At 32.4% G+C, this 13820-nt stretch overlaps 3 protein-coding genes across 4 annotated transcripts; all 3 read left to right on the forward strand.

Annotated features, from left to right (window-relative positions):
• The first annotated feature begins 724 nt into the window (after positions 1 to 724).
• LOC103857590 (probable sucrose-phosphatase 2) lies at positions 725 to 2972 on the forward strand. 2 transcript variants are annotated; one of them, XM_009134800.3, is made up of 8 exons: positions 725 to 824; positions 1009 to 1075; positions 1162 to 1461; positions 1538 to 1639; positions 1725 to 2213; positions 2284 to 2470; positions 2536 to 2582; positions 2650 to 2972. In XM_009134800.3, the coding sequence occupies exons 2-8, from the start codon at positions 1016 to 1018 to the stop codon at positions 2737 to 2739; spliced, it is 1275 nt and encodes a 424-aa protein (XP_009133048.1). In that variant the 5' UTR covers positions 725 to 824; positions 1009 to 1015; the 3' UTR covers positions 2740 to 2972. The 2 variants fall into 2 exon arrangements, with proteins under 2 accessions (XP_009133048.1, XP_009133047.1); XM_009134799.3 differs by having other exon boundaries at positions 731 to 824; positions 995 to 1075; positions 2650 to 2970.
• A 684-nt stretch (positions 2973 to 3656) lies between these two features.
• LOC103857591 lies at positions 3657 to 5463 on the forward strand. Its single transcript, XM_009134801.3, has 2 exons — positions 3657 to 4876; positions 5005 to 5463. The coding sequence occupies exons 1-2, from the start codon at positions 4756 to 4758 to the stop codon at positions 5163 to 5165; spliced, it is 282 nt and encodes a 93-aa protein (XP_009133049.1). The 5' UTR covers positions 3657 to 4755; the 3' UTR covers positions 5166 to 5463.
• A 4566-nt stretch (positions 5464 to 10029) lies between these two features.
• LOC103857592 (fasciclin-like arabinogalactan protein 16) lies at positions 10030 to 12817 on the forward strand. The gene is made up of 2 exons (XM_009134802.3): positions 10030 to 11844; positions 12470 to 12817. Exons 1-2 carry the CDS (start codon positions 10563 to 10565, stop codon positions 12526 to 12528), a joined length of 1341 nt encoding a protein of 446 aa, XP_009133050.2. The 5' UTR covers positions 10030 to 10562; the 3' UTR covers positions 12529 to 12817.
• The last annotated feature ends 1003 nt before the right edge of the window (positions 12818 to 13820 follow it).

Genomic DNA, 13820 nt, shown 5'->3' on the forward strand with positions numbered 1-13820 from the left:
CTTTTGGATTACACTTGGTACAGTTATTCAAGAAGTTTATGAAATCGTTGTCATGCGATTATTATGGTTTCTTTTAGTGATTTGTATCAATTCTATCTTCTATTTTATCAGTTTATCATTTTGGTTGGCTCTTTGTAGCCTTGTTGTATCCTCCTCTAATGGAGTTTAAACTCTTTTAAGATAAATGCAAGTTTGGTTTGATCAAAAAAAAAAAAAAAAGTGGATTTGCTCCAATGTATGCTTCTATAATAGAGTTCCTCTATTTATAGGGGAAAATATAAAGATTTGTTATTTTCATCTCTAAATATAGAGGTAAAAAGTAGAATTACTCTATATTTTCCTCTAAAATAGCGGAACTTTATTATAGAGGCATACATTGGAGCAAATCTACCTTTATAATAGAGATCTCTATTTTAGAGTAAAATATAGAGATATACATTGGAGATGCTCTAAGATTCTTAAATTTGCACTTGACAATCTACACTGCTCTTATCTGGAATTTTTATTTTTTAAAATAAGAAACTCTTGATTGTTCTATTGGTTAATTAAAAACGAGAAAAAATAGGTGTTTATAGGCTAATGATGCTCTGTTTTAGTGGGGGAGATTAGTAAAGTGTATTTACTTAATTAATTAATATTAAAAAGAATATTGCGTAGACTGCTGACAGCCGTCAGATATGTAGACGTGTAGGTTTAGTAAAAAATTTGGCTCTATTTCTTTTATATTACGAATCTTTAATCGAAAAATATTTCTATTTTAAAAGCAATCGAGAGGACAGCACGAGCTCCATCTCAATTTTGTGGTGAATCTTTATTCTCTTGTGGTACGTTGTTCACTCTCTCTCTTCCTCTTCCTCTTCCTCTTCCTCTTCCTCCTCTTCATTTTCGTTTTTATTTTTCCTGATTTTCCTGTGAATCGAACTTACAACCTCACCAATGAGCGTGTGATTCTCATGCGTTGAATCACCATAGATTATAATCTGTTCTAGTTTAGTGGTGTTCTTACAGAGTAATCATGGAGAGGCTATCATCTCCTGCTCGTCTCATGATTGTCTCCGATCTTGATCACACCATGGTGAAAGCTTTAACCTTTCCTTCACCCTTTCTCACAATCAACAAGTAAAGGTTTTGTCTTGATTCATTTGTCATGTGTGTTTGCAGGTTGATCATCATGACCCTGAGAACCTCTCTCTGTTAAGATTCAATTCACTGTGGGAACACGCTTATCGCCATGACTCTCTTCTTGTCTTCTCCACCGGAAGATCACCGACTCTTTACAAAGAACTAAGAAAGGAGAAGCCTTTGTTAACCCCTGACATCACCATCATGTCTGTTGGCACTGAGATTACTTATGGTAACTCCATGGTTCCTGATAATGGTTGGGTTGATACCTTGAATAACAAATGGGACTTGGGTGTTGTTAAAGAAGAGACCGGTAACTTCTCTGAGTTAACTCTTCAGGTAAAGTCTATATCTTTTTTGCAATGTAACTCGTCATTAGTACAATGACTCAGAGTGTGTGATTTACTGTATGTAGGCGGAAACTGAACAGAGACCACACAAGGTTAGCTTTTACGTTGACAAGAGTAAGGCACATGAAGTGACTAAGGAGCTCTCACAGCGGTTGGAGAAACGTGGGGTGAGGTTTTGCTTTTGTTTTTGATTATGTTGTAATAGCAACAACTAGAGTTTACCGTTCTGTTTTGTGTTGGTTTGTTTTTCAGTTGGATGTGAAGATAATCTACAGTGGAGGTATGGATTTGGATATCTTACCACAAGGTGCTGGCAAGGGACAAGCGCTTGCTTACCTCCTCAAGAAGCTCAAGAGCGAAGGGAAACTCCCTGTGAACACTCTCGCTTGTGGAGACTCTGGGAACGATGCTGAGCTCTTTAGCGTTCCTGATGTTTACGGCGTCATGGTGAGCAATGCTCAGGAGGAGCTGTTGAAGTGGCACGCTGAGAATGCGAAGGACAACCCGAAGGTGATCCATGCTAAGGAGAGGTGTGCGGGTGGGATTATACAAGCCGTTGGTGAGTTCAAGCTTGGTCCAAGCCTTTCTCCGAGAGATGTCTCTGACTTCTTGGAGTGCAAGGCTGATGAGAATGTGAACCCTGGTCATGAGGTTGTGAAGTTTTTCTTGTTTTATGAGAGGTGGAGACGTGGTGAGGTTGAGAACAGTGAGGCGTACATAGCGAGCCTCAAGGCTTCATGTGTGAGTATGTAAATAGAAATTTAGATAAATGTATTTGCAGTGTCATAACATATTTGCCTTTTTGTGTCAGCATCCTGGAGGTGTGTTTGTCCATCCATCTGGTGCTGAAAAGTCTCTGGTTGATACCATTGATGAGCTGCGTAAGTACCATGGAGACAAGCAAGGGAAGAAGTTTCGGGTTTGGGTAGATCAAGTCTTGGCAACAGAGAGCGCTCATGGGACATGGATAGTAAAGCTTGATAAATGGGAACAGAGTGGTAACTCTCTGCATCATTTATATAACTCAAAACTCATGAGAATCTAACATTACTTTCTCTTGCAGGGGATGAACGCAGAGGCTGCACAACCACTGTCAAGTTCACCGCAAAGGTATGATGATGTTATAAGAGCAGCTTTTGGAGTTTAGTTGATGATTGTATGTTTGTGGAATGTGCAGGAAGGTGAAGGGTTGGTGTGGGAACGTGTAGAGCAAACTTGGTCTGAGGAATCAAAGTTGAAGAAGGATGATAGCAGCTGGATCATCTGAATCACCCAATCTACTATCTCTACAGATGAAGACTTATTTCTCTTTCTTCTCTTATGAATCTCTGCCATAAAATCATTATAGCTTCGGCTTGACCAAACAAGGTCCAATAAAGCATTGACTTGATAAAATTTGGATCTCAAAACTCATCTACATCTCCAAGTTAAATCCGTTTTCTTTAACCCTTGTGAACCAACAAATATTCTATATGATATTATCCACTTTGCAAAGACCCAGCAAATTTCTTTGAATAGACGAAGTCTATTCTTCAAGTTGTATTTGTTTATACTTTTTTATTTCTAAGAATACTCTTTTTATTTCTAAAAGATAAATATATTAAAAGCTGCCTTTAAAGATAAATATGTAAAATTTGTTTTAAATTTTATAATATACAATTTTTAGTTTTTTAGAATTGTTTAGTTAATAATAATTATATATTTTTAAAGGAATTGATTTATCAAGCTATCAAATTTAAATTAATTGAAAATAATTAATTATGGTAAATAATACTTTTTTTGGTCGACGTAAATACATTTATAGTCAAATTTTAATTTATGGTTAATGTGTAAAAAACTTGAAAATGTTTATTGATTAAGCAAATGTAGTATTTTCTTTCCACTAGCAACACAAAGTTTCGAGCATAGTTTTTTATGAATAGTTTAGAACAAAGCATAAATGGGTCTTATATAAATTATGATTTTTAAGTGTATCGGAACTTAGAGCATCTCCAATGTATGTCTCTATATTTTCTTCTAAAATAGAGATCTCTATTATAAAGGTGGATTTGCTCCAATGTATGCCTCTATAATAGAGTTCCTCTATTTTAAAGGAAAATATAGAGGAATCCTACTTTTTACCTCTATATTTAGAGATGAAAATAGCAAATCTCTATATTTTCCCCTATAAATAGAGGAACTCTATTATAGAGGCATACATTGGAGTAAATCCACCTCTATAATAGAGTTTCTCTATTTTAGAGGAAAATATAGAGATAAAAATAGAGGTGGGTTGGAGATGGTCTTAGAGATTTGTTTTGTAAATAGGATTTTTTTTTTAAATCAGTGTGTCCTAAATCCAGTAGGACTTAGGTTCGTAATTGGACTTGGAATCATATAATCACCCTTATTAAAAACAAAAGTTATTCACGAAGAATTATATAGCGGAAAAAAGCTCAGGTTGAGAGTTGTTTATACGAACAAAAGATCAAAGTTGCTTGTGTGATAAGAAATCACTGATTCTAGAAGAAAGAAACTTGCGCAAAGGATCAGGGAAGAATTTTCGGTAATTTTTTTCTCAGTGATTCCAATTTACGTGCGCATAGATATCGGCTCAAGCACGACACTTGAAGTAGTTAGCAGTAGTTCACAACCTTCGGAGTATCTCCAGCTTTATTTTACTTTTTACTTAAAAATAGAATTTAAAGTAAAAATGCGCTAATGGTACTATGAATTATTCCAAATATAGAATCACTTTTTTTTATTCATCATTCTATTTTCTACTCTAAAATATAGTATCATTGGAGCAAATTCAAACTTTATTATAGAATTACTATATTTTAGACTAAAAAATAAAATAAATTATTAGAAATGATCATAATCGTTTTATTTTTATCCGTCTCAAAGGTAATGTTACAACTCCAATCATTTAAATGTAGCTCAGCTTTTAATCCAAATATTTAACTAGTAAGTACATTTTTTTTAAATCGTTGTGTGTATCTCTTTACATGTTAGTAATGCAAAGTTTCACCTACCACTTATTTTCCAAACATCTTCCACTTCCATGCCTTAATTATTTTGTTGTTTTCAAGTTTCAACTCTCAATAAAAATAATAAAAACAGTTTTATTAGTTGGAAAAGAACAGTTTCATTAATAATGAACAAGAATACTACCAAAGTCTCTCTACTTTTCTTCATCACGATGCTTCCCTTCCTCGAAACTCTGACTATGTCACCATACCCCCAAATTGCTTTACCCTCTCATCCATATTAACACAAACCAATATTTCAAACAAGAAGATATATGGACAGCTCTACTGGGTTCATGACAGTCTTTGCCGTCTCCGGAAGCGTGGTGCTCCTTGTGGCTCAGTTACACAAACGTCTCCTCTCCTATCACATGGAGAAGCTTGAACTTCAACTTGGTACTAATATCTTCTTCTTTTTTTGCCAAATTGATTTTAATATCATAATCCCATATTTTTGTAAAAAAATCCATTGATGTGTTCTAAGTTCTTTATTCAAATTTTTGACTTTTTTTTTAAATGTGTAGATATGAAGAATAAGGAGAAGAAGAAGAAAAAGAAAAAGGTGAGTTTTGCAGAGGACGTGATGGAGCCGTCAGGGAACAACGTAGAGTATCGCCGGAAAAATCGGAAATCAAAATTGGAGGATGGAAGAAGAAGAATCCAACAAACGAGTCAAGTTTTGTAACATAGTCAACTTTCATTCAGCACAGACTTTTAAAATATTTTTTTTTTTTTTGAACACCACAGACTTTTAAAATATAATTTAACATTCTTATGAATTAAGTTTTCTTATTTCGTGTAGAATGCATTTATTTTGTAATAGCTATAATCCCAAAATTAGGAGGTAAAGTGGACTACATATGTCACACCAATACACCATGTTGTTATTTATGTCGATGGACGCCAAGTATGTTTCGAATATTCGGATTTGTATCAACTGGGAGTCTGAGACCACTGATAAATAAGATTAACGTATTAGACCATCTCCAATCGCTTATTCTATTTTTTATTTAAAAATAGAGTAACTCTATAATAGAGTTTGAGTTTACTCCCATAGTACTCTATTTTAGAGTACAAAATAGAGTGATGAACAAAAAAAAACAAATTACTCTATATTTGGAGTAAACCTATTTTTCACTCTATTATAGAGTGAGAAATAGAGTACCATTGAAGTATTTTTTACTCTAAACTCTATTTTTCACTCTAAAATAGAGTGGGGTTGGAGATGCTCTTAGTTACGACCAGTCAGAAACCATAATCTGCTATAAAGAGTATTATTTTAAAAGCATTTGTAAAAGGTAGTCTTACCATCAGATCATATGTAAAAATGCTATATCAAAATGAGAAAAGAAATTCTCCAAACACATGGAAATAGCTTTTGTTAAAATCAAAGAAATACTCTTTCTAAAATATCCTTTATTAAAAAGTTTAAAAAATATATATATATATATAATGTATTAATCTTTGAGTTTAGGTTTAGTGATTAAAGTTTAAGGTTTAATATTTAGAAAATATAAATAGGATTCAAAGTTTATGATATAAGGTAATATAGTGTTTAAACTGTTTATTAAACACTCTGTTTCTAAATAAGTGTCAATTTATAATCAATTTTAGCTAAATATTAATTGTAAAATGCATTGATCTTATAAATAAATTTGTTTATTTCAAATGCTACTCGTTAACTAGTTTTAATTAATGAAAACATAAAAACATTTCAATTATTTACTTAATATGTGTGAAAATGTCTAAGTAACACTTTTCATGAAACCAAAGGGAGTACTATTTTAAAAAAAAAATTATTTGATTATTATATTTTCATGACAAAAACTTCAGAAATTAAGGTGTGGGCAAATCTTTCACGAATGAAAAGGAGACATGTGAGTAGTCCAAGAACATCGATCGATGGTATTTTCTGACAACATTTCATCGCCAAAAATAAGTATCTTGAACCATGGAATTTGATCGACAATAAGAAAGACACAAAAGAACTAAAAGAACATGATGAAGTTCATGTATATATATAGTAGTAATCCGCTGTTTAGCTTTTTTATATTATAAGAGAGACAACGTAATTAACAAAAAAGTGGTTTATGTTTACAGAAAATGAGTCAGAACTCAGAAGATTAAATGTCATGTCAATCTTTGATTTGGAAGAATCAAATCAATGATAATATAATTTCAGGATATCTTTTTTTTTTGGTTAACAATTTCAGGATATCTAAATTATACATTAATAATGTCATTCTATAAGATCTTCAGAATATTTTCAATGGACATACATCTCGCATCTACCCGGAAAGTGGATGTACAATGCATTTTCAATTATTATCCTACAATAGTTCTTTTCATGAATATAAAAATTCTTAAAATTTTGACTTTGCGTTTTAAATATGGAAATATGCATCTCACTCCAATTTTTTGTATAACAAAAATATGTCATAAAAATATTTTTTTAACTGATAATTTTTTTTCCCAATATAGTCTAAAAAGTAAGATGAATCATGAATATAATAAATTTTAAAAGTGAAGAAGTCTTTTATGTTACGAGTCATGAGCTCCTTAACCAAATTCAGTTACTAGGAGAATGCAAATTATATAAAAAAAAATTCAAATGTTGTTTCCTCTTTTATATTGTTTTCTCTTTATATAATGTTGGTGTAGGACTATGAACGGAGCTTCGACTCAAAGGAGAGAAGGCCAACTACCACGACAGTGTCGGTTCGAAGGCGACGGAAAATCTAACGGCAGACGAAACGTCGCCGTTTCAAATCACAATTAACGACTTTTCACGCGCGTTTCCAAATCGTTACTCTTCGACTTTAAACCATAGTCTTACGTATCCGGTATCCCATCCCCTTATTTTATATCTATCTCACAAAATTTCTCCATATTCATTTTCTTTTCAAGTAGATCTGTCTGAAGATGTTATTTCATAGTCACGACATATTTTTGCAGTAAATCTTAAGCATGTAATTATAATAATATTGATGTTGTATGCCCTGCATTGGTTTGAAGTCTTGCAAACAAAGGTTCTTATTATAAAATGACGCGATGTTAGATCGAAAGCTTAAATCGATCCATTTCCACGAAAGACATCTTATCTTCCTTCACTGGTTTAAGTAATAAAAACATTTTCACGCTATTTGTGGCTAATGATACTAGAAAGTCGTTTAGATAGTTTTTAAAATAAAAGTCCATCTTCAAACATTTAGCCGGTAGCTCAAAGTGAATTATGACATTTACAATCCAACTTCATAAAACCCATTCAGAGAGTAATGCTAAAGAAAAAGAAAAAGTATATCAGCATATATTTTTGAGATGTCGGTGCGCGGAAAACAATTAAATAATTTACCTGATTACGCATATATCATTACAGCAGCAAATGAGCTTTTTCATAATAATTAAATTGAGAAAATCTGATCTATAAAATTTTAAAACCAATAATCTACAAAGAAATTATTTGTAATATCTAACCACAGGAAACCAGTTTTAACAGTTACTAGATTTCCACCCGCACAACCGTGCGGGTATATATATATATATATATATTTATTTATTTATTTTACACAATTATTATATATTTTTAATGTTACTCACATATTTAAATGTTTGTATAATTATGTCAAATATAATAATTTTATAGTTTTCATGCCGTAAATTAAAATCATCACATATATATATTGGCTATTATATATTTGTCCTATTGAATTTGCGTTTGATTACTAAAATAAAGTTTTTAATGCATGAAACAACATATACGAAAACAATTTTGTATTTAATTTATTATAATCATGATCCATAGTTCAAATCGCTAGATTTTTTTAGTAATTTTTAATGTTTATTAATTTTATACAATAAATTAATGTATATTAAAAAGTTTAAGATAAGTTTAATTTTTATACATGTATTATATAGTTTACTAATATTAACCCGTTCTACCAACATATTATGTTTTTAGCATAAATATTTTATATTTATGAAAATAAAATATGTTAACTTATCAATTTAAAATAATTTTATCATATTTTGTTCAATATAACGTTTTTTTTTAAATGATAGATATTATTATAAAATTGCTAAAATATGATATAATTTTATTCTTTTAGTAACATTTCATTACTAATTACAAAATTAGTTAAAAATATTTATATTCAATTTATGACAATTAAGATCTTATTATAATCTTTTTCAAGAAATTTGTTAGAATTTTAATTTTTTTAAAAAAAATTAAAAGATATAAAAGATATTATGATTAAAGTAGTTAAAAATATTATATATATATATATTAGCATTAGTGATATACATTTAATAGAAAATTTAAATGATGGTCCAAATAAAAATATCACTCATCAAAAAATCATGATTTTTATTTTATTCAAAAAAAATTTGAAAAAATTAAAATAGAAATAAATATTTGTTTCTAACAAAATCTTTAAAAATATTAGTAAATGTATTTTTGAAATTAATTAATTTTATTTTATTTAAATTTTTGTTTATAAACCAAAACTATATTCAATTTTAATTTCTAATTATTTTATGATAATTTAAATTAAAACTAACAATTTTCGAAAGTAAATTTAAAAAAGATTCTAAGAAGATTTTAAAAAAAAATTGTTAGAACATTTTAAATATATTCATTTGTATTTCAAATAAAAAGATAAAGATATTAAAAGATATAATAATGAATTTATGTAAAATATGATATTTTCTTGGAACGGTCCAAACTAAAAAAAATCACACATGAAAATAAGTCATGACTTCTGTTTTAATATATAAGATGCAGCAGTTGTCAATAGCAAATCGACAGTATGTTAAATATGAAACCCACAAACCAAAAATGCACAGAGAACCCGGATATGAAATCGCCAATGGTATAAAAATCTTATACAGATAATGCAGAAGATTAGTATTGATTTTTTTACAAAAAATAATATTCCATTCGTTTCAATATAGATGATGTATTTTGTTTCAATTTACATGAAGTTTTGATATTTTAAGATTAACTTTAATTTTATTGGAAACTCTTTAACCAATTAGATTTTATCGTCTTTTTTAAAATTGGTTAAATGATTTAAAAGCTATATTTTTAAAAATGATTTTTTACTTAATCTAACTTTCTTAATATTTATGCAATAAGGCAAAACAACAAGTATTATAAAACGGAGAGAGTATTGAATTACATACAACATTGAAGGTAACATGACCAGACATGCATTACGACTAAGGGTCTTCCGGCAAAAAAATAATTTTTTAAAATAATTATTTCAAATTTTATGATAATAATGTTTCTAACTAACTCAAATCTTATCACGACAATGCTCTCAGCTAATATTTATGAAAATCGCCAATGAAAACTAATGTGTTAGCTCAAGACATCGTTTTTACGTTCTATGAGAAAAATATTTGAACATAAAAGAGGTGGTACATATTTTTACATCTAACGTGTTTTGTGTGTCTCAATACATTCTCAAGAACCTTCGAAAAAGTGCTTGCCACGAAACATGGAATATTTGTACCAATGAAGCTTAATTAGGATCATACTATAATTCGAGGTAAACACATCGGGTTATCAGTTTGATTTTGCAAATCATTAGTGACTGACAACTAATTATTGATTTACAATTGTTTGAGTCGTACGTCTTGAATTGCAAACAAAATAACCGATTTTTTTAAAAAGAAAAATACAAAGAGGGAAAGTTTTTATTTTAAAGTGTAGTTCAGATAGTTGACAAAAAACAGTGAAGTTCAGATACTGTACCGATTCAGAAACAGACACGAAAGCTCAAAGACAGAGAGACACAGTCACACAGTGCTGAGTTGTTGAACAGAACCAAGTAGAAGGCTCTGACCAAAGAAGAGGCTTCAAGTTTGTCATAAATCTGAACAAATAGACCCCACTATTTACATTCACCAATGAAATAAAATAAAAGCAAAAATTTAACTACCCAAAAAACAAAAAAAAAAACATTTTAAAAAGAAAGAAGAAACTTCACATCAGTATCAGAATCTCCCTCTCCCCTTCTTCACAAGCTTCCTTCTTTCTTCACATTGCCGACACTTCCTTCCTCTCTTTCCATCGCCGATGGCTTCTTGCTACGGCGTCTCCAAGCTCCTTCTCATTCTCTTAACCACCTCCTTTGCCACCGCATTACCCGCCACCAAACCCGTGTCGGGTCAAATAAACTCCAACTCCGTCCTCGTAGCTCTCCTCGACTCTCACTACACAGAGCTAGCCGAGCTAGTAGAGAAAGCTCTCCTTCTCCAAACCCTCGAAGAAGCAGTTGGTCGACACAACATCACAATCTTTGCACCGCGCAACGATGCCTTGGAACGTAACCTCGACCCTCTCTTCAAATCTTTCTTGCTCGAACCAAGAAACCTCAAATCATTACAAACACTCTTGATGTTCCACATTCTCCCTCGCCGTGTCTCCTCGCCTCAATGGCCTTCCCTCTCTCATCACCACCGTACTCTCTCCAACGACCATGTTCACCTCACCGTGGACGCTCCCACCCTCCGGTTAAAAGTAGACTCCGCAGAGATCATCCGTCCCGATGACGTCATTAGACCCGACGGGATCATCCATGGGATCGAACGTCTCCTCATCCCTCGCTCAGTTCAAGAAGACTTCAACCGCCGCCGTAGCCTCCGATCAATCTCCGCCGTTTTACCAGAAGGAGCTCCGGAGGTCGACCCAAGAACCAACCGTCTCAAGAAGCCACCGCCTCCCGTCCCCGCCGGAGCCCCTCCGGTTCTCCCGATATACTCCGCCATGTCACCAGGCCCATCTCTCGCCCCGGCTCCAGCACCCGGACCCGGAGGTCCACGTCACCACTTCAACGGCGAGGCTCAAGTCAAAGACTTCATCCACACTCTCTTGCATTACGGTGGCTACAACGAGATGGCTGACATTCTCGTCAACCTAACCTCCTTAGCCACCGAGATGGGTCGTCTCGTCTCCGAAGGATACGTTTTAACCGTCTTGGCTCCTAACGACGAAGCCATGGCTAAGCTCACGACGGATCAGTTGAGCGAGCCAGGTGCTCCTGAGCAGATTGTGTATTACCATATCATACCAGAGTACCAAACGGAGGAGAGTATGTACAACGCTGTTAGGAGATTCGGGAAAGTGAAGTATGATTCGTTGAGGTTCCCACACAAAGTGTTGGCTCAAGAAGCTGATGGCTCTGTTAAGTTCGGACACGGTGAAGGCTCGGCTTATTTGTTTGACCCTGATATATACACCGACGGTCGGATCTCAGTTCAGGGTATTGATGGAGTTTTGTTTCCGGTGGAAGAGACTCCGGCGACAGAGATAAAACCGGCTGCTCCGGTCGTTAAAAAAGTTGCTAAATCAAGAAGAGGTAAATAAAATTTTCAGTCTTTGACTTTGTTACTTTTCTTTTATAGCAAGTTTTAGATTATGATTTTTTTTTTGGTTCATAAATATTTAATTTTGACAGCTAGGCTAGCATTTCATCATTGTTTGTGTCATAGATTGTCAAAAATCTTGTTCTAGCACTTTGTGTAGTATGAAACATTAGTTAAATAGATCAGCAGCCATGAGTTTGGTCGTTCAATGAGAGAGTAGAAGTAAGTAAACACATGTGGGATTTGGAATAAAGCAGAGACGTGTAAGAGTATGGAGACAGAACTATCTTAACAAATTTTGTTTTTTTTATTCAAAATATTGGCTTCTTTTTATTTATAACTATAACCCACCGACGCATAATCGCATTATAATCATTAAATTAAGGAAAAAATGTTTTTTTTATTCTTTCTAAAAGACAAGCTGTGAGACACAATTGGTCGTTAGCGACAGCTTGTGTTTATTTTTACTACTAAACCTCAAACCAAACTCTTCTGTCTTTCCGTATTTTAGATTTGTTTTTATTTAATACTAAACAATTTTTAGTTTGTTTCTAATCAGGTATTCATTGCACTCAATCATTTACAAAAAGTTAATTATGATCTGATATTCTATTGCAGGTAAACTGATGGAGGTAGCTTGTAAAATGATGGGATCACGGTTTACCTCGTGCCAATGATTTTACACGTTATGAACAAAACAAAATAAGCCAGAGCTTTCAAATTCTTGAATCCGTAAACATCTGAAGAACAGAATTGAATATGTAAATGATGTGATTTTTGGTTCGTTGCAGTTTTCATGTCCTTTTGTAATTTTTATATTAAAAATATATAAATACATGAACAGTAGATTTTGATAAAGTTTGTTATATGGGGTGCGTGAAAAAGTAGTAGGAGTTAGAGACATCAATGTAATACACGTTATACAAGTATATGGAATAATAAAGGAAGGATACATTTGTGTGCCTATTTATTCCATTCTGAACCATCAATTATTGATATCATTTTGTATAATACTATAAGATATAAAATGCATGTTGAATACTTTATTGTGTGATTGGACATGGTAGTTACAATGTACATAATGTAATACATCAATCAACATACCTGTAATATAATGTAGTACTGTTTTTTTTATTCACCTGGTCTTAAAGTCAGCCACTTTGTTTATTGTTTATGCAAATACCAAACAAAAATAATTTGTCGTCGCCAAAAATATTTATAGAAAAGAAGAATCATTAGATTATAAATGTACCACTTTACTAATAAGGGTTATATATCACTCATACTCTTTGGCATCGACTATTTATAAGTACCATTAGATTAATACTACTTGCTTTTACAAAGCTATAACAAAAAGAAAAAGGAACGTGTCCTTGTGTATAGCAAGATTTTTATCTTTCACAGCTTAGGACACGAATCTTGAATGTTGGTATTAAGACGGTGAAGATATTAGGAAGAACTGAAGAAGTGGGGACTGGCCACGAGGGCAGGTGAGCTGTGGGCGTCAGGTAATAAAAGTCTTATTCTCTTGTCATTAGCAAATTAATATTACTTCGTAATAAGTTTCTAGAGTCAAAGTCAAACGTTTTCATTTTTATCATCAAGTGTTTTAATGTGACTGCATAACAATGCAATAAGTTTCTTTTTTTTTGTCAACAAGGAACAATGAATAAGTCTGCCTATTAAACATTGCAAGGATTAACAGACTAAGATTACCATTGTTTAAACACATAATCTTGCATGGTGGTTACTTGTAGTATTTGAAGACTGAGAATCTTAGGAGTGAGTAGTGAGTAGGTCTTATCCGTTTTGAACGTGCCATGTTCGGACTTAACAAACTCCTATTAGTCAAACCAACACTATTAACAACTCCAACGTTAGATAGTATTATGTATCAACTTCAGTTACTTCACAACCTTTCCCCATTATATATCATGTAGAAGCCACTATAGCAAGTAGCAACTTATAC

The sequence above is a fragment of the Brassica rapa genome, chromosome A03, assembly GCF_000309985.2.
Source record: "Brassica rapa cultivar Chiifu-401-42 chromosome A03, CAAS_Brap_v3.01, whole genome shotgun sequence".
NCBI classification, from domain to species: Eukaryota; Viridiplantae; Streptophyta; class Magnoliopsida; order Brassicales; family Brassicaceae; genus Brassica; species Brassica rapa.